Source organism: Melopsittacus undulatus, chromosome 1 (genome assembly GCF_012275295.1).
Source record: "Melopsittacus undulatus isolate bMelUnd1 chromosome 1, bMelUnd1.mat.Z, whole genome shotgun sequence".
Lineage (NCBI taxonomy): Eukaryota > Metazoa > Chordata > Aves > Psittaciformes > Psittaculidae > Melopsittacus > Melopsittacus undulatus.
In genome coordinates, this window is record NC_047527.1 from 103,690,951 (window position 1) to 103,709,229 (window position 18,279).

Here is an 18,279-nt window from a genome sequence, read left to right on the forward strand (position 1 = left end):
TTCTAAATTTCTTGACTGTTCCCAGCAGTGGCCAGAACCTACAAGACAAAATTCAATCTTTGCAGTTAAACCATTAAGTAAATAAATACACTTAATTGAAACTTGTGACTATGGAGAACATTTGTAAATACTAATCTATTAATTGAAGTGGACAAATACTGTTATCCTGCATCTTATTGTGAGATTTGGAACCACAGCATTTGTCTCTAAATACCTTTTGGAAGTTCCCCTCATGCAATTTACTTGCTGTTATCATAGCATTCTACCCTGACACAAAAGCAATGCTTACTTCTGCAACTCAAGAAGAAACAGATATGTTCACAAGTTTGAAGGCCCAAAAGAAAAAAAAAATATTTATTTATACATAGTGCTTTGGGGTAGATTTTCTTTATTTCCTGTTGGGGGTCCCTGACATATTTCCATACCAAGGAAGGCAAGAGCATACATTACCCTTGCCAAGTATGAAGCATGAACACCGCAGGAACTTTTTCCATGCCTTCACACATGTCAATGAGACCAAACAGGACAACAGCCTCCCACCCAAACGCAAAAATTCTAAATACTAATATCCAAATAAAACATAAAAAGCCTTACTTGAATTCCGGAAGATCTTTATCAAAATGAACATTATCTTCATAAATTACTCTCAGCTGCTCATCAATAGCAATGACTTTCAGCTAGAAGATATAAAACAGGATGTTAACAAAAACTTACAATAAATAGCACTGATAACTCATTTATAACAAATCAATTCCCACAGAGGAAATGTGAAAGATCACCCAAATCCATACAACTTGCTGAAAGCATGGGCACAATTTTACATTAAACAAGTTATTACGTGGATTTCCAGCATGCCACTTGTTCAGCAACATGCCTATTTGTGTGCTTGCATTCCCTTCCCCCCTCATTTTCCCTCTCCTTAAACACACCAGATCCAGAGGCAGTCATATGCTAAAGAACAGCAAACAAGTGACTAGGTTTGTAACTTGCATCATTGTAACCATTCTTTGCAATTTTTCCAAAGAATACAATATCTTAGACTAAAGATGCCATATGTTGGTGTTGGGTTTTTCCCCCTCATTTTCTTGTCCCATCTCACCAAGGAGCTTAACATGCCCTTAGAATACCTTGAGGACCTTCCCTGCTCCCCAAATGATGAGTAAACCAAACTCCACTAGGCTGGCAGATCTCAGAGGGCATTACACAAGTTGATTCCAAGCATCTCTAATATATGGAAAGCAATATCCCAAACAGGTAACCCCGTAAAGCTGAGCTTTTTTGTAAGCACATACTAGAAGAGTACCACAACCTTTCCTCCTCTGTCTACTCAAGTTCACCTACTACAGAAGAAAAACATTAACAACCTAGAAGAAAAATTAGAAGGTAGCTCACATTCTGCACATATTTCAACATAGGAGAGAGTGCAAACGGCTGTTAAAGGAACAGACAGAAAAAACCTACAAAGACTAAGTCATCTCAGTTGCATTCAAGTAACGAGGCCATCCCAATTTAGCCATACTAATGTAGGACCATTATTTATGCACTAGGGCACAACTATTCATTACCAGCCTGATGCCTGTGCTAGCTTTAAAACGGTTCTGACCCACTGCAGCTTAATTGGCTTTCTGCTTGCAGCATACCCCCTTAAAAACACTTAATCAATCCAACCTGGATGTGTCTTTTCAAGCTTCCAAACTCCAGCACAGCCATAATGAAGTGATTTATGCTCATATGCCTATTTTAAAGATATTCATACCTCAGCACAACTTCAGCAGAGTTTCTATTCACAGTGTAGCAATACCCAATTGTGCCAACAAATCAAAACTTCAAGAAGCAACCCAAACATCCAGGTTCACAATCCTACTAATCCTGATCCACACGAGGGCACTGGAAAAGCTGGATTCAGGTGCAAATCACAGCTCCCAGCCTGTCTGATGCAGCAGGCAAAGGGGTCTCAGTGCAGCCTGCATGTAAAGGGCCACAACAATCCTTTCCAGGATTAAAGGCATCCTTAGCAGGATGGGGAAGAAGGACACATCAGAACATGCAGCCTACAGCTTCAGTCAAGAGATGGGACAAACAGAAAGGGATAAAAGACGCGTTTATGCTGGGTGAGGCACTTGGACAACCAGGCACACGCACTGCCCATGGCCCCCTGAACCTTTAAAACACGTGAAGCACTAGGCATTATCCTGCGTGAGCTGTGGCAGGCTGCCGGCGTGTGCGGACGCCAGCACACAGCACAGCATCCTGCAGCGCGCTGCTGTATACGAGGAAACCCTGCAAAACAGAACGGTCGCTGGGTGGAGGAAACGAGCGCCGACAGCCGCCTGCCGGGAGGAAGGCCCGTTCCTCTCCCGTGCTGCGGGTCAGCACAGCGGCAGCCCAGAGGGCCACGATGGCGGGCGGGCTGGGCCGGGCTTCCCCCGCCGGCGGCACCCGAGCCCCGCGCAAGGCAGCACGGAGCCGCTCCTCCGGACCTCGGCTCTGCTGGCCCTGCGCGCAGCCGCCGCCGGCTAAGGGAGGGTAGAGGAGGGGAAGGGCAGGGGGAGGCGGCTGCGGATACCTGCTGCGTGCTGAAATCCCAGCCCAAGTAACAGGGAGCTGCCATGGTGCGGCCAGGCCTGTCCGGATCTCACCCTTGCTCCGCAGCGGCTTTGCAGGCCCGGCCCCCTCCCGGGAAGGCGCCGCCAGCCCGGGCGTGCGGAGCGGGAGATCGGGAGTTAATGAGTGCTCCGCGCACGGGAGCAGGGCGAGCAGGAGCAGCCCCTCATGCCTGGCACGGAGGGGCTGTGCAGAGCGGTGGAGCACGGAAGAGCTCTGGGCAGGGGAGATGTGATGTGGCGGCGGGTTGCTCGGTGCCAGGGCTGCTCACGGCAGTTGCTGATCACCGGTAAGTGGAAGATAACACACGGTGATCCCTCAGCCTGCCTGTGCCCGAGTAGGTGATAAAATGCCAAAGCAGCTGCACAGTGAACGGAAGTAAAACAAAACAGAAGCAACTTCAAACTACCCTCCAAAGGAGTTCAGGAAATGTTAGTATTACATTACTGTCTACCAGTCCTGTTGCGGTACTGCGCTCCAGCTTGCACAAATACACAGTATCCCACTAAGAAAATAATCAAGAATTGGTACTTAGGCTGAAATATTGGGTTGCTCTCCCTTTTCGGCTGGAAGGGCCTGGGGAGGTATCTTGGGTTTATTACCTGCCGTAACATGTGACAGGCAAAGTGGAATTGCTTAATCAGAAGGCTCATCTAAAATGCTTTCATTCTGCAATCAAGGTGGTACCTCAGCACAGCCTTAATGAAGTCAAATGGGTTTTACATGCCCAGGATCTTAAACTAGTTTAATAGTACAAATACTTAATTTGAAATGCCCTTTAAACTGTAAATTATTACTGAATTTTGTAATACGCTGAATGTTTCAAATGCATTTTAAATATTCCCAGTGATTTCTCAAAACCCTAACTCCCATAGGTTTATACTTTGAAGATTTTTAATTATAATTGCAAAGAAAAACCTTTATAACATTAGTCCTGAAGACTCTCAACCTACAATGCAAACTAACATTCCAGTATACTGATTTTTAAACCCAGTTTATTACAGCACCTTTGAATATTCTGTATTGACAGTACCTTATTAGAAATGTGACCACAACATTTGTAAAGAAGACAGAGTTTTATTGAAAATTGGCTGAAAAATACAAATCCCTTTAAATGCACAGTGTTATGGGCCTGCATTTTAGAGTCTGATCCTGCAAATTTACCTGAGTAGTCTGCAATAACAAAACATCCAAAGGAAGTAAGTGGAAGTACAAGCCCATTTAAAAGTATATGGTCACCCAGTTTGTAGCTTGTATTCTTTAAATCAGATGGTCACCAGGCAGTGATGGAATTCCCCCCCCTCAAAGGAGCTCACACTGGATGGACGTATCCTGAACAAAGGTCTCACTTAACCAAGAGGCTGTGAAGGAAATAAAGGGGGGTTTAAATGTTACCAACAACTGTTTCCTTAGTGAAACTCTTACCAGAAAGCAAAGGATCAAAAACAACATAGAGGCTGTTTTTCCATTAATGCAGGATGTGACTGGTGAGCCAAGGACAGGCTTACTCTGCCCTTTAACTTGCTGCACATTCCCTATAAACAAGTAACAGATACAGAGGCTGAGGCTTGAGATCCTGCCATTTTCAAAGTACTGAAGAGAAACTGAAGTCAGTTCTGAAGGTGGAAGAACAATAAATGACTTCAGAAAAAGAGACACTAGTGGATTTTTATTGTTTTTTTTATAAGGAGGTATTGGTTAGTAGAAAGAAAATAACAGTTTGTAAATAAAGCAATCTTATGAGGATGTAAGAATCAATTATATTGTTCAGCAGTCAGATCAGAAGAATAGTCCTCAAAAGCAAGAAATACTCTGCTTCAAGTAGCACAGAAAAGTTAGGGCTGGAATAACTGGCCTTTTATTATCAGATCTCCTTAAAGTAGAAACAAGGGTGTAAGACAATAGGAGAATCCAGTCAAGGACAGAATGGGAATGTTAATGTTGCTACTTTCACTTTTTTTCACATGTTTTTCTAGTTTCAAGTTTGGAGAATTGTTGCCTTACCCAATTATTGTTTTCCACCCTTCCACCAAGGCAGTGTTCTCTTTAGTTATTTGTATATGGAAAATGCTCATTGTTGCTATTTTTCCTGCATTAAAGTTCATAGAATCATAGAATAGTTAGGGTTGGGAAGCACCTTAAGATCATCTAGTTCCAACCCCCCTGCCATGGGCAGGGACACCTCACACTAAAGCATGGCACCCAAGGCTCTGTCCAATCTGGCCATGAACACCACCAGGGATGGAGCATTCTCAACCTCCCTGGGCAACCCATTCCAGTGCCTCACCAGCCTCACAGTAAAGAACTTCTTCCTTATATCCAATCTAAACTTCCCCTGTTTAAGTTTTAACCCATTACCCCTTGTCCCGTCACTACAGTCCCTAGTCAGGAGTTCCTCCCCAGCATCCCTATAGGCCTCCTTCAGATACTGGAAGGCTGCTATGAGGTCTCCATGCAGCCTTCTCTTCTCCAGGCTGAACAGCCCCAACTTTCTCAGCCTATCTTCATGTTGCAGATACTACCACAGCCTCTAAAATAGTTTCTTGAAAGTAAACAAGGTTTAGCTGTGCAGTTACCAGTGAAGTTACAATCATGTACTAGTGAAGTTTTAGCACTGACAAATCCAGAATTTCCAGAGGGGATAGACAAAATGCCATTTATAATTGAAATGTCACCACTGCAGCTTAACAGCTTGAGGCAGAGCACTGATTAATCACTCAAGACACAGAGCAGCGTAAAGGGAAAAGCAAGTTTATTCCCCTTTTCCTATTAACTACTTTCTGACCTGATGGAGAAGCAATACCCTCCATGCTCTGCTAGGCCCTTGGCTCTTCTGATAAGTTATAACTAGTATACCAATTAATGCTTTTTTTTCTCTCCCCACTGTCAAGTTAACTTCAACTGCACATACATTTAATTTTATTGCAAAACAAATTATTTTAACTTTATTCCATATGCCTACATAGTGGTATTTTTCACTTTTTATTCTCATTTTGAGTATCAGAATTTGTCTCTAATCTGCGTTGCACCCTGATATGAACTTAGATTTAACTGCACTCTTCAGCTTCACGCAGGTGAACTCCTTCAAAAACAGTGACAGCCTAACTACCAAGCTTCATCATCATCAAATCATCTTAGACATGCCAACAAGCTCCAGAATAGATAGACCAGACCTTTGATATAAATTAGGAATACTAAATTGACAGCAGTCCAGCTATCCTGATTTATACTGGCTCCATAATTTAATGGGATGTGGAAGTACTTACACCCTCACCTGTAACAGAAGTCCACGATCCACTCCAAAACTACCAACACTTTTGCTTCCAACATTTGATTTTGGGCATCTAACTAGTTATTTTAAGTAGCAGGGCAGCCAAATATTTCCAAGCCCATAACACTTATTTCACATGCATACATCAGCATCGGTTGGCATCGCAAAAACAATGGGACAGATAAGAGTCATTGCATGTACAGGCATCAGCTCTGCACATGCAGTACAACTGCAGCAGCCCATGTTAGACCTAGCACTGTTAGGCCTGCTGGCACAATTATCTTTTTCCCAATAAGAAATCATGTTGCACTTTAATTAGCCTCAGAAACATTAAACATAGCAAGTTGGGTCAGATAAATCCCAACCTATTTGCCAAGTAACTCAATAGTCACGTGTAATGTCACTTAATTAGGTGGGAGGTGTTTAGCTTCAAGTAGCACAACAATAACATATTAACACATCACCTTAAAAAAAATAATCTCAGTTTGAGCACTAGACCTACCTACTGGAAAGGTATCTGAACAATGACAATGCTCTAAAGGTCATTCCCTTTCTACTTAGCATTGCAGGTTCTCTGCTATCACAGAATCTCCAGCAATGTTTAACCAAGTACGGATCACAGAATCACAGAATGGTTGAGGGTCACCTAGTCCAACCACCCTGCTTAGGCAGGGTCACCTGCAGCACATTGCTCAGGAGTGTGTCCAGACAGCTGTTTAATACCTCCAAGGAGGGAGACCCACAACCTCCCTGGGCAAACTATTCCAATGCTCAGTCCCCCCAACAGGAAGAAAGTTTCTCCTCCTCCTTTTCAGGTGAAACTTTCAGTGTTTCAGTTTGTGGTTGTTGCCTCTCAGCCTATAGCTTGGCACCACAAAGAAGTGTCTGGCCCCATTCTCCTGATATCTTCACTTCAGATACATCAATCAGATCCCCCTGGAGCCTTCTCTAGGTTGAACAGGCCCAGCTCCCTCAGTTTCTCCTCATTGGAGAGATGCTCCAGATCCTAATCATTCTAGTAGCTCTTTGCTGGACTTGCTCCAGGAGCAATATGTGTCTCTTGTACTGGGGAGCCCAGAACTGGGCACAGTGTCCCAGGTGTGGCCTCACTAGCGCCGAAAGTGGGATACCTCCCTCAACCTGCTCGCAATGCTCTTCCTAACACAGCCCAGGACACCACTGACCACCTTAGCCACAAGGGCACATTGCTGGCACATGGACAACTTACCCACCAGGACCCGTAGGTCCCTCTTTGCAGAGCTGCCTTCCAGCACATCAGGCATTATAACACCAAAAATGGTTTCCTTTCCCTAAATATGCATTTACCCATTGAAGTTACTTTTGCACGTGATTTTGTGGTAACCATTGTGTTTATCCTTGCCTCCAAATGCTGTGGAGACTTTCGTTATTCATTTTGTAAGAATTAAAGCAGTAATTAAAGAATTAAAGATGTAGCTGTTATCCTCTCTGATTTTACTGACTGTATTTTGAATAGATGAAAGTATCTATAAAGAGCCGGCAAAAGCCCTATGCATAAGTTCCACAAGAGGAAGCCTAGATCACAGTTGTTGTATGGAAATTGAAGACATAGTTCGGTATAGTAGTAAGTCCACAAATGTGTTGGTCAATCTAATTCTTGACATGTGCATATTCCAAACCCCAAGTGTGGTACTGCATTAACCAATTAAGGCCCTTTATAGAGACCTCATGAAGAAGTGGTGCAGGATTCCCATATAAAAGCATATGAGCTTACATGAACAATGGGTACAAGAAAAGAATTTAAATGATGGCTCAACTACATAATCCCAATTATACTGTCAGTTTCACAGGTACTGGCCAATTTGCACCTTTTATTTAATCATATACATAAAATCCTCCACTTTCACTTCAGTCGAATTCAGCAGAACATGTGTTGACTTCAGTGGGTACTGAATCAGGCACTATGGAATTGTAGCTGGTTTTAGATACTCTAGTTTTACAGATGTAATTTCATTGACTCAATTAGACTACTAGTGATTATGAAATGCAGTACAAATTCCTCAGGAGATCTCTGCATGGAAGTGAAGTGAAGGATGTTTCTGAATAGCAAATTATTTTTAGGATACTTTCCTCCCCTGCACAGATTTCAAGTCCGTATTAATTTTCACAATAATAACAGTAGTTATCCATCCTCTTTGGAGGACTGTCTCAACTAGAGTCATTTGCAAGACTTATTGAAGTTAGCTTATACACCCTGCAGATTTCCTTGAAGATGAATACTGAAGTGGTTTATGTCCTAATGCTCAAAAGCAAATATCTCAGAAGCAAGATGTTGTCATCCAGATAAAACTTTTCATTAACAACAGATTAACCAGTTCTTTCATGCTGTACCTGATTCTTATCAAACTGCACGTACAGATAAGTACATTTTATTGATTAAAAACAATCTAAGATAAACTCATCCCTACTGAAACAATGCCTGACATGGAAACTAATAAGGGCCAAGCCTTGCACTTTTTGGCACTATCCTAAAAGGATCAAAATAATTTTGCAACCAAGAATGAATCAAAATCATGCCATTTACAGGTGGAAATATCAAAGCAGAAAATTTATATAGCTTATCCAATTTGTTTTAGACCCTCCCTGAGACCATCCTAGAGTTCTTATATGCATATTATATTTTTTGGGAGAACAAATAAAGCCAGGTTGCTGTCACCTTCCTGTCACCAGCCATCACAGGATCATAGCATCATTTGGGTTGGGAGGGACCTTAAAGCTCATCTAGTTCCAGCCCCTCTGCCATGGGCAGGGACACCTCACACTAAACCATGTTGCCCAATGCCCTGTCCACCCTGGCCCCGAACACTGCCAGGGATGGAGCATTTACCACTTCTTTGGGCAACCTGATCCGGTGCCTCACCACCCTCACGGTAAAGAACTCTATCATAACTCTATGGATAGGAAACAGTCAGAGTAGCAGTTGGTGTAGAAAAGACACTTAGGTAGTAGTAGCAGAAACATGAACTCCACTGACCAGTAACTGGAATATAAGGCATCTATAGGATCAAGGAAGCTTCAGTGAATTTACAAAAATCCCCAAAGACAACTATTGAAGGCCATTCCTTTCCCTCTCACCTTCTTTTCGCAGACAGTTTTATGAGGTCAAAATGGAGTAAATCTAATTCTCTTGTTTGTCACACTAATTTAAGAAACCAGAAAATCAAAAAGGAAGGCTGACGAACTGCAAGGGAAGATGTCAGGTTTCATTTATTTAAAAATCTCTAACTGGTAAATACCTTCAGTTTCCTTTTAGACTTGTCTCTGCACATCATCACTTCTAAAAGAGAATCCTCAGTGGGCAAACATAGCAGAACTACAAAACAAACAACAACTCCTGACCTTAAATTTTGGGTGCTGATTCTTTGCACTGGGGGGGGATTCCAGTCCTAACAATGCAGACATCCAACAAGAGTGAGCAGCCCTCTAACAAAGTAAATTTCAGCATTTTAGTTTACTTACCACAGCAACTAACATTCAAAGGGAGATTACATAATCCTCAGATTAATTAAATAATTAAATTATTTAAATTATTAAATAATCTGAGGATTATTTACAACAGAGTCAAGACAGAATAACAGAAATCTTTAAATACTGATCAAGCCAGGCACAAAATACATTACAGAACATCTGCTGCATTTAACTCCTCACAACCACTCACAACCAGCACAATTCAATTGGAGATGAATCCAGTGACTTCAGTGTGACCAAATTTATCATCCAGAAGGTTAAAAAAAAGCAAACAACAAAACCCAAACATGATTCTGCAAAGGGAACTGGATAGCACCAATTTCCCAATACATGCAAAGCCAGATAAGTAAGTATTAGAAGTAAAGCACACCTGCGTTCTGCAAAAGCCCTCCCAGTCACGGCTGGATCAGTGGTACTGCATTCAGTTACTGGGGAGCCTTGGGGATCTAAGGAACAGAAATTTGGCAGGCCATTTTACAACCTGTACTTATCAGGCAATGTTCTCAGACCAGCTAACAAAATAACATTCCTGATCTATTTTGGATATATAGATATATTGATATATACCTACATACACACATGCACACAGAGTCTGATTATATTTATTTAAAGACTTCAAAGGGATAAAAGGGGAAAACAGAATCCTATCAAGGAAATGTGAGGGTAGATTACATATCACCCAAGCTCACCAAACCTTCACAGGGACTTGAAGGACAGCTGGGCCACTCTACCTCTGATACATTTGTACCCTGTATGTCTGAAAGCACATGAAAAGTCAGATAAGAAACATCTCAAGATGTTGTATTATAAGCTTCTTCATCCCGTTAGCATGTACACTTAGAGAGCACCAAAAAGTAATCCTGCATCATCAGAAAGTTCTGTGCTCTTAACTACTTACACTAAGTCCTAACTGGGGCAAGCTTTGAAGTTGCACTTTCAAACAACAGAAATATATATGCTCTTATCAAAAAAATCACATTAAAAAGTAAACAATTACTATTGATTCTACTAACACTGTCTGGAACCCAAATAATAGCAGCCAACCTGCTTCTACCTTTCATTTTGTTATTATATTTTCCAACAATAAAACAGTCACTTTCTAATGCTTCAAGACTGCATTTGAATTATATTAAAAGAAAGAAAAACAAACACTCTAAAAAGCTAGAGAAAGAGGACTGTCACAGTAATTCTGATTTTCCTTTTCAGTGCCAATTAAAATCTAAGATATTTGTATTCTATCTTTGTAACCTGCATGAACAGTGTTGGACACGTCTATAATTCTACATATGAACAACACTAATAATATACCTCTGGTCTCAGGTGTACAGTAAAATCCAGTGTTACAGGAAGTGCATTCAGTCAGTTAACCATTATGAGCATTTTTAATTATCTTCAAATCAACAATTATTCCTATAAGGTCCTCTAAACATTTTTTTAATAAAACCTAATTTCCTACTCATAAATTAATTAGTGTGAGATAAAATTAGTTGCAACTTTTTAAATGAGATTTTGCCACCAAGGTCAAGAGCAATAAACATTTACTTCAAGTTGTAAAAGCCATTGCTTTTGGATTATGAACTATTCTTTATTTTGCCTCAAGGAAATGAAGAATTACTTCCATTGTGTGACAGAAGAATAGACTTAAGGGAAATACAGCACTTCAGACTTCAGTTGGCAATCAAACGAAGATCACTCATAGATGATGATTTGGAAGGGCGTTTACTCAATTAAAGGCAAGTTTTCACACAAACCTAACCATAGCAATACACTTTCAGAACCTGTATTACTGTTAGGAAATATGTGTGCCAGTGCTAGGAAATGGCTTGACTTCTTATATCCCTCAGCAACCTGCAAGGCAAGGCAAGTGGAGGCCTCTAACATTTAAGACTAATAGTGCCACCTGCTGTGTATTTTGAAAGTATACAGTGGTCTGGAGATCTAAGTAATTCAGTTTAAAGACAGAACAATTGATTGATTCAAACAGAAGTCATAATTTTGTGCGTATGTATGACAATATAAATTTTTTTGTTGTTGTTATTAGTAATAACTAAACAGGCCAGGGGTACAAAGAAAGCTGTTCCACTATGGTTTAAGAACAGAACTGGTGGATAATCCATTTTCAAGTTTATCTAAGTGGTATAACACAGATGAGCTATCATCACAACCGCAATTAACAAAACTGCACATCAAAACCACTATTAACCCTATGCACTTCGTGATACCATGCGGGTTCAGCCTGCAAGTCACTTTATGAATCATACTGTGGTTGCAAATTATTCACAGAACACATATTACATATGTGTGTGTCTGTGTATATATATACTCACACACACAGATACACACTCCTTGCTAGCAAAGTATACACACAGCAAAACACATACACACAAATATATGTACACACACCTCTGGAGACTGAATCAAGATGACCTGTACACAGGCTTTCCCTGAAAAGGCAATAAACTCCAATATACATGGGATTGGTTCTGCAGAACATAAGCTAATCCTTTTCTTGTTTCCACCACTCTGCTGTACCTCTTGGACTTATGTCACTGGGCATCTCGTGTGGTGAGGCATTGGCACAGGCTGTCCAGGGAAGTTGTGTATGCTCTGTCCCTGGCAGTGTTCAAGGCCAGGTTGGATGGGCTTTGAACAACCTAGTCTAGTGGAAGGTGTCCTGCCCATGGCAGGGGGGTTGGAACTAAATCACCTTTAAGGCCCACTCCAATCCAAACAACTCTATGATTCTTTTCCCAGTTTCTGGTTTTGCTGCTTACCCATGCAACTGTTTGGGAAGAAACTGCCTTGTATAATCAGTTTGTGTAACTATGTGTGATGGCTCTGCCATAATCCTGAGGGAATAGTATAGTACAAATAATAATAATAACTTCTGATTAGATACTAACTCATACTTTAAATGCTCTTCTAGTGAGAAGTGTGTATCTTTTAAGGCAGAGTTCACATTTCACATTCAAGGTTGCTGTCCTAGTAGTTCTTTCTGTAATACATAGTTGGATTGCACAAGTGAATTTCACAGGAGGTCACTGAGTCAAATAGCGTGACTGGAATTTTTATGACCATTTGGGTAATTTTTATGACCATGAATAATGTTTGTATTGAATGCCAGCTCAAACTGTAGCAAGCTAAATTAAATCTCCTGCCCCAATGTATACACCAACTGCCTGAAGGTCCAAAGGAGGACTCTATGTGGCAACAACTCAGAATACTGAGCAAACAAGGCAACTGAAGTACCCCTTGCTACAGAGCACTTGATGTTTGTCACTGCTGAAGGCAGAATATCAAAGTAGACCTACCAAAGCCATGATACATCAGAACAACTCTAATATGACACGTGCTTTTTTTCCAAGGTCAAGAGAGAAGCTAACTTGAAGAATATCTACTGTGCCTGACAAACTGCTGTGTTTACTGTTCTTTCCCTGGCTAAGGCAGAAGAAGACTTGCAGTTGAAGTAGGCAGCATGATTTGCAAGACACAAACATATTAGGAAGGCAAAAAATGATGATTAATAAGTTAACTACAGCAGACTTCCATGTAAGCCTGTTGTGACTTACCAAAAGTCTATGCACTGCATAACTAGAGCCTTGTCACATGCACAACTTCCAAAGGGATTCCCAAGATCCGCAAGATTTGAGCCTGAATCAGTAAATAATTTATGATGCAAATCATAACTTTTGACAGTAACTGGAAAAATACAGCACACCAGCATTCTTTCCACACTCTGTGTGGAAAGTGTTTCCACAGTGCTTTTTTATGCAATGCTTTTCACTGCAAGAAACCCAGCAGATGCACAATTATATTAAAACTACTGTTTAACTGCATTACTTTTTCACATACTACTCTCTTGGGCCCTTGCAACAGGCTCATATGGACCTATTCTGGGGGCAGAAACTTGCAACTCATAGTCCAGACACAGTCTTGTACTTTATTTGATATAATACATTTTTGGAAGGAAGCAACAAGCACAAAATTGAGGTATAATAAATCCTTCCATCCCACACCATTGCCCCAAGATGCGTGGAAAGAATGAAACTGGATAAAATTTAAGGAAGGGAAAATGGAGTGGAAAAGACACAAAGTACATGGAAAGAAACCTGATGAAAGATTTCTCTGGTGGAATTACTGTCTTGGGGAGGTCACCATGACAGCATCCCTTCAAGAATTCACATTACTACAATAAACCAGTATTACCCAGCCCTTTGTGCACCTGACTGTGTTCAATGAGGTTTTGTATTTCACTGTGTTTTTTGGCAAAGTTTCATATGCTCACAACCTTAAGTCAACATTAAATCAAATTGCTCAGTTATAATCATGAACTCTGTGTGCAGTAGCTCCAGCCACACCACATGAAAACAAGCTGGCTGAAATCCACAACTTCAGAGCAGACCACGCAACTTCTGAAAGAAGTCACCTCATTTACAAGAAAGTTACTTCTTCATTTATGAAGAGTTCAGATGTCTCATACTTGATTTGCTTATTCCCAACACAATGAAGGAAATGTCCTGCTTCTGCATGACTTTTTCTTCCTTGTTGGAGCAGATGGTGAAGGCTTACAAATACATGACTGGTATTTTTTCAGTGACTCATACCTCAAAGCAACAGGCTTCAGACTGTGATAAGCAGCCAACAGAGATGGATGTGAGCTTTCTTGAGGAGCAGTATGACCATATAAAACAGAAGCAAAAACTGCAATCACACGTTATTATTTTTAAAACAGGTATGCTTATATTTATAGGGGAAAAAATGACAATGTAGATGTAATGACTGTTTCTTTAAATCTTTATGAACTCCTAGATTTGCTCTTCTTATGCTTAGCTTCAAAAGAGGTATTAAGTGAATTCTTTTTCTGTTATTTTGGGGTTTCATTCATTTCACTGAAATGTGGTCTTATGTTTATACATGATGGTGAAACATTAACATGAATTTGAAACAGACGAAAATTTTTGAGATAAGGTTTTATACGTTTTATGTCAGTAAAATTCTAAACATAAATGTTAACTATTACAGGAGCTATGTCTTTATGTCTAGCATCAGTGTATTTGTGCAATCTATTCTGTAACATTTCTGCTCTCTTCAATGCTTCTGTCAGAACAAGCAATTATGAGTCTTTTGTCTGCTTCCCCCTTTTTTGTCCGTGTAAAGCAATGTGTCCTACAAGACTACAGGAAACAAAACCAAATACCAAGTGACTAGTATGAATTGGGTTTTTTTAAAAAGTAACTTATACTAAGAGTCACAGTGAGTAATCTTAGAAGCTTTGAACCAGAGGTCCTGGTTTTAAAGTATCTTCACTGCAAATTGCTTGGAAAATACATATATAGAAAACAATTAAAGGTATATATCACTCATCTACCTGCTATATCAGATATATATTCAACATTCTTTTACTCAAATGTCTAGAAATTCTTATGTTTAAAGAATTTAAATCTCTGTGAGGCATAAAAAATACATATATATATATAAGCTTATTGTATCAGGTATGAAAAGGCAACTAACTTGAAGACAAAACAGCCCATCTAATCAGGTATAGCAAAAATATAAGTTGGTTAAAGAAAGCAAGCCGAAGTTTGTGTTCAGATTAAATTCAACTAAAGCTTCAAATATAATGAATGTAATCAGGAGATTTTTTTGCAAGGACACCATTTGGTGGTTAAAGAAAAGACGTAACACAGTGAGACTGCACAGTTTCTGGTAAGTTTAAAATCTAGTAGAGCTGGAAGTTCACATACAAATATTTTCATACACATACACATAATCCAAAACTCAACTTTAATCTTCAAACAACCTGCATGGAAAAGATTCATGTTACTGTTAGAAGCAGTTACGTTTGAGGGTTTTTATAATGCTGAGTGCTCAATGTCCTGCAAGTTGATCTTACACATTCCTAGGGTTTGGAAGCTGGGAAAATCTATTACATAGCTCAGCACTTTCAACCTGTTACATGCATCTGTTTCCAAGAATATGTCATGCAGAAATGAACACTGCCATACTGGAATAGTCTCATGCCCTACACTCTTTTAAGTTACAAGCTTAAACTATCCAGAAATTCCAGCTAGTACCAAAAGGCAGTCCACGTATGTATCAGTATTTTGTACTGATAGCAAATTGTTTCCCTACTTAGAGGTTAAATCACGGCTAGGCTGGGAAGAGCATGATGACAATAGTACCACCACAACCCCACACGTACATACAAACCTCAAAGGCCAGACACAAAAGCCTCACGGAAAGAAGACAGCTTCAGTACTTATGGTCTTAAAAATCCCTGCCAAAGGTCTTGTTCCTGCATGACAGACCAGCCATCCTGTCACGATACCATAGGGATTTTGAGCATTTCAGATTTATTATACTGCAGCTGGAATGGTAACTTTTCTTGAGGACTTTGAGCTTTGTATGTCACTACCTATTTGCCAGAGTCATGAAGCTGTGGGCCCTTAAACAGAACTTAAGATTCTCTAACTTCTCCGGGTTTTTGATTGGTGGGTTAGTAATTGAGAAGTCACCTGAAAACAACTTTCTTCTGTTCCTTCCCCAGCACACACAGACACATTCGTGCTTCTGCCTGTTCCTGCTTATTTGAGAACAAAGAGCAGGACAAGATGTGAAAGTTGCCAGCTATGGGATTATACAGCCGTGTCTTCATTATTTATTAAGAAACTGGAAAAAAAAAAAAAGAGTATTTGCTTTAGGAACTAAATAGGAGTGTTCAGCACATGCAGTCACAACAGAATAAACACTGAGACTGACTTAGGAATCTTCCACGTATTTCCCAAGCTAACCTGAAATAAGATTAATTTTTCTGTTACATACACACATCTGTACGTCCAAGCTCTGAGTGTGCTTTAGTCTCCTTTGTCCTGGTAACACTGCAAGAGAGCAGAAGATGTAGGTTGACATGATTCTCACACAGCCATGCTGCAGAGCACCTCTTACATCAACCTTATGTGGTCAACCCAGGGAGCAGTAAAAATTCTCTATTATACTGGTGTTGTTGCTTCATCAGTGGGAGCCAAAGACAGTGAGGAAAGCCCCTCCCACCGTAGAGGTTCATTTATTGCCAGTAAAACAGCTGGATCTGACATCTTCAAATATTTCCTTGTAAAGACAGTATGAAAGACAGCAGGAGGAGAGAGGGCAGTGGGGGGGATGGGGGTAGGGTTTAAATGCAGCATCCTATTCGAACTAGCTTCATTTCAAATTCAGGGTTACAGTTCTTTTTAAAATGGCTATCCAGATATTGTGGTTTAGAATATAATCAACACTCTTCTATGTCTACTTTTTTCACTTTGCTTCATAACTCCTACTGCAACAGACACAGTTCCTACAACTCAAGCCTGTAAATAAGGGTCAGCATTCTGCACAACTACTTTAAACTAGATTTACACTAACTGAGGTATATTTCATGAGTACTTGCAATGTCAACAGCACTGGTTAGCTTTAGGGTAACTGTAGCTGTTCAGTTTCTATTCAAGGCACAGAAAGACTGGCATATTCGGTAATTTGATGGCTGCTACATGTAATTAAAGTAGCATTACCATTTCTGTCCCTAATACCTTATACATTTCTGACAGTTACTTTCATACTGTGCTAGAAATTAAGCTATAGGCATTGAAGAAAAAAAAAGAGACCAGATTCTTTCCCACTGTTACAGCTACTCTATACAATCCATGGAGCAGGCACATTTTTCCTCTAAGTGATCATTTAGGCAACAAGAGTGTGATAAGCTGCTTACTTTACACCATTTATACTTATAACAATAATAAAATTGCAATAAAATATTAAAATACACACCTAGATATTAATGATCCCTTGTTAAAAAAAAAGAAGGAAAACATTCACAACTTGTTTCATCTAAAAGTGGTCACAGTATTTTTAGGTTGTTATTAGAAGCTTCAAACAGTATCAAACAAAACATTTTTGTCTTTCAAATTACAGCATTTACCAACACACTGAGCAAGTCCCTACTCACCTTAAGAAGCTTTGCTTACAAGCAATTAATTACTGAAAGTCAGTTCTCAATCTTTGTTGCTAATGAGTCTTAGAGTATCAGTTAGATCAATATTGACTCAATAAATCTCCATTTTTACTTGCCTAACCCTAAGGTGCCATTTATGTACTTCAAACTGCAAAACCAAGCATGCAATATTCCAACTCCATAAGCTGGTATTCAAAAGAACTTGCACTATTCTCAGCCACAGATGGGAAAAGTATAGATAAATTCACCTGTGAAAGCTCTTCAGCTGAGTTTATGCTGCAGAAATTAGATCCTTGATTTCTGCCACCATAGTAACATGCATAAATGCATTTCTCTTGCAGGTGAACATGAATCTGTTATCCCAAAATCAATGGTCAATACTGTTATAATTAATAAAAAAGTTAGATCAAAGTCATTTACAGAGCATGTTCCTGTCAGAAAGGTCAGACTGGAGATGACCAGCAGTGGCAACACACAAGACAACTCACTATGGCATACCCATCTGGGAATTCACCGTCTGGTGCAAGCCCCTTATGAAGGAGTTATCCAGGATGTCTCCCACTGCAAGAATGGACCATGCAACTTTGACAAACAAAGACTGATTTCACAGGGAAACAGCACACTACAATCCAAGGAATTAGAAGGAGCTAATGAACTATCTGCACCCAGTCAACTGGGAAGTTCAAGCATGTTGAACACTTTCAGTAAAGAGAACGGCAGCAGCATTTCAAGCACCTGCCCAAAGCCTTCTCCGAAATCAGCCACTTCAGCAGTTTGGACACATCAACACATTTCTCCTACAAAATGCATGTCAGCCTGCAATAAACTGAACTTTTACCCTTTTCCTAATAAGAAAGGGCCAAGAGTTTCTGAAGCAGCAAAGAGGCTTGGATTATATGTCTCAGAATGA

At 40.1% G+C, this 18,279-nt stretch overlaps 2 protein-coding genes across 3 annotated transcripts in view; one reads left to right on the plus strand and one right to left on the minus strand.

Annotated features, from left to right (window-relative positions):
- The window catches only part of XYLB (xylulokinase), an 83,341-nt gene extending 80,697 nt beyond the window's left edge, over window positions 1-2,644 (minus strand). For both annotated transcript variants that reach the window (XM_005150028.3, XM_031049799.2), the window contains exons 1-2: window positions 2,567-2,644; window positions 595-677 (exon numbers count right to left, since the gene is read on the minus strand). In XM_005150028.3, the coding sequence (XP_005150085.2) occupies window positions 595-677; window positions 2,567-2,611 (128 nt within the window). In that variant the 5' untranslated portion in view covers window positions 2,612-2,644. The remainder of the gene's footprint in view (window positions 1-594; window positions 678-2,566) is intronic.
- Window positions 2,645-13,885: 11,241 nt separating this feature from the next.
- C1H9orf152 (chromosome 1 C9orf152 homolog) lies at window positions 13,886-18,279 on the plus strand. The gene is made up of 2 exons (XM_005150029.3): window positions 13,886-14,114; window positions 17,711-18,279. Exons 1-2 carry the CDS (start codon window positions 13,886-13,888, stop codon window positions 18,277-18,279), a joined length of 798 nt encoding a protein of 265 aa, XP_005150086.3.

Bases quoted from the DNA above. Each gene is read 5' to 3' on its own strand.
- C1H9orf152 (XM_005150029.3), top strand. From the start codon at position 13,886: ATGAAGGAAATGTCCTGCTTCTGCATGACTTTTTCTTCCTTGTTGGAG. The intron at 14,115-17,710 runs GTATGCTTATAT...TTTCTCTTGCAG, and splicing joins CGTTATTATTTTTAAAACAG to GTGAACATGAATCTGTTATC.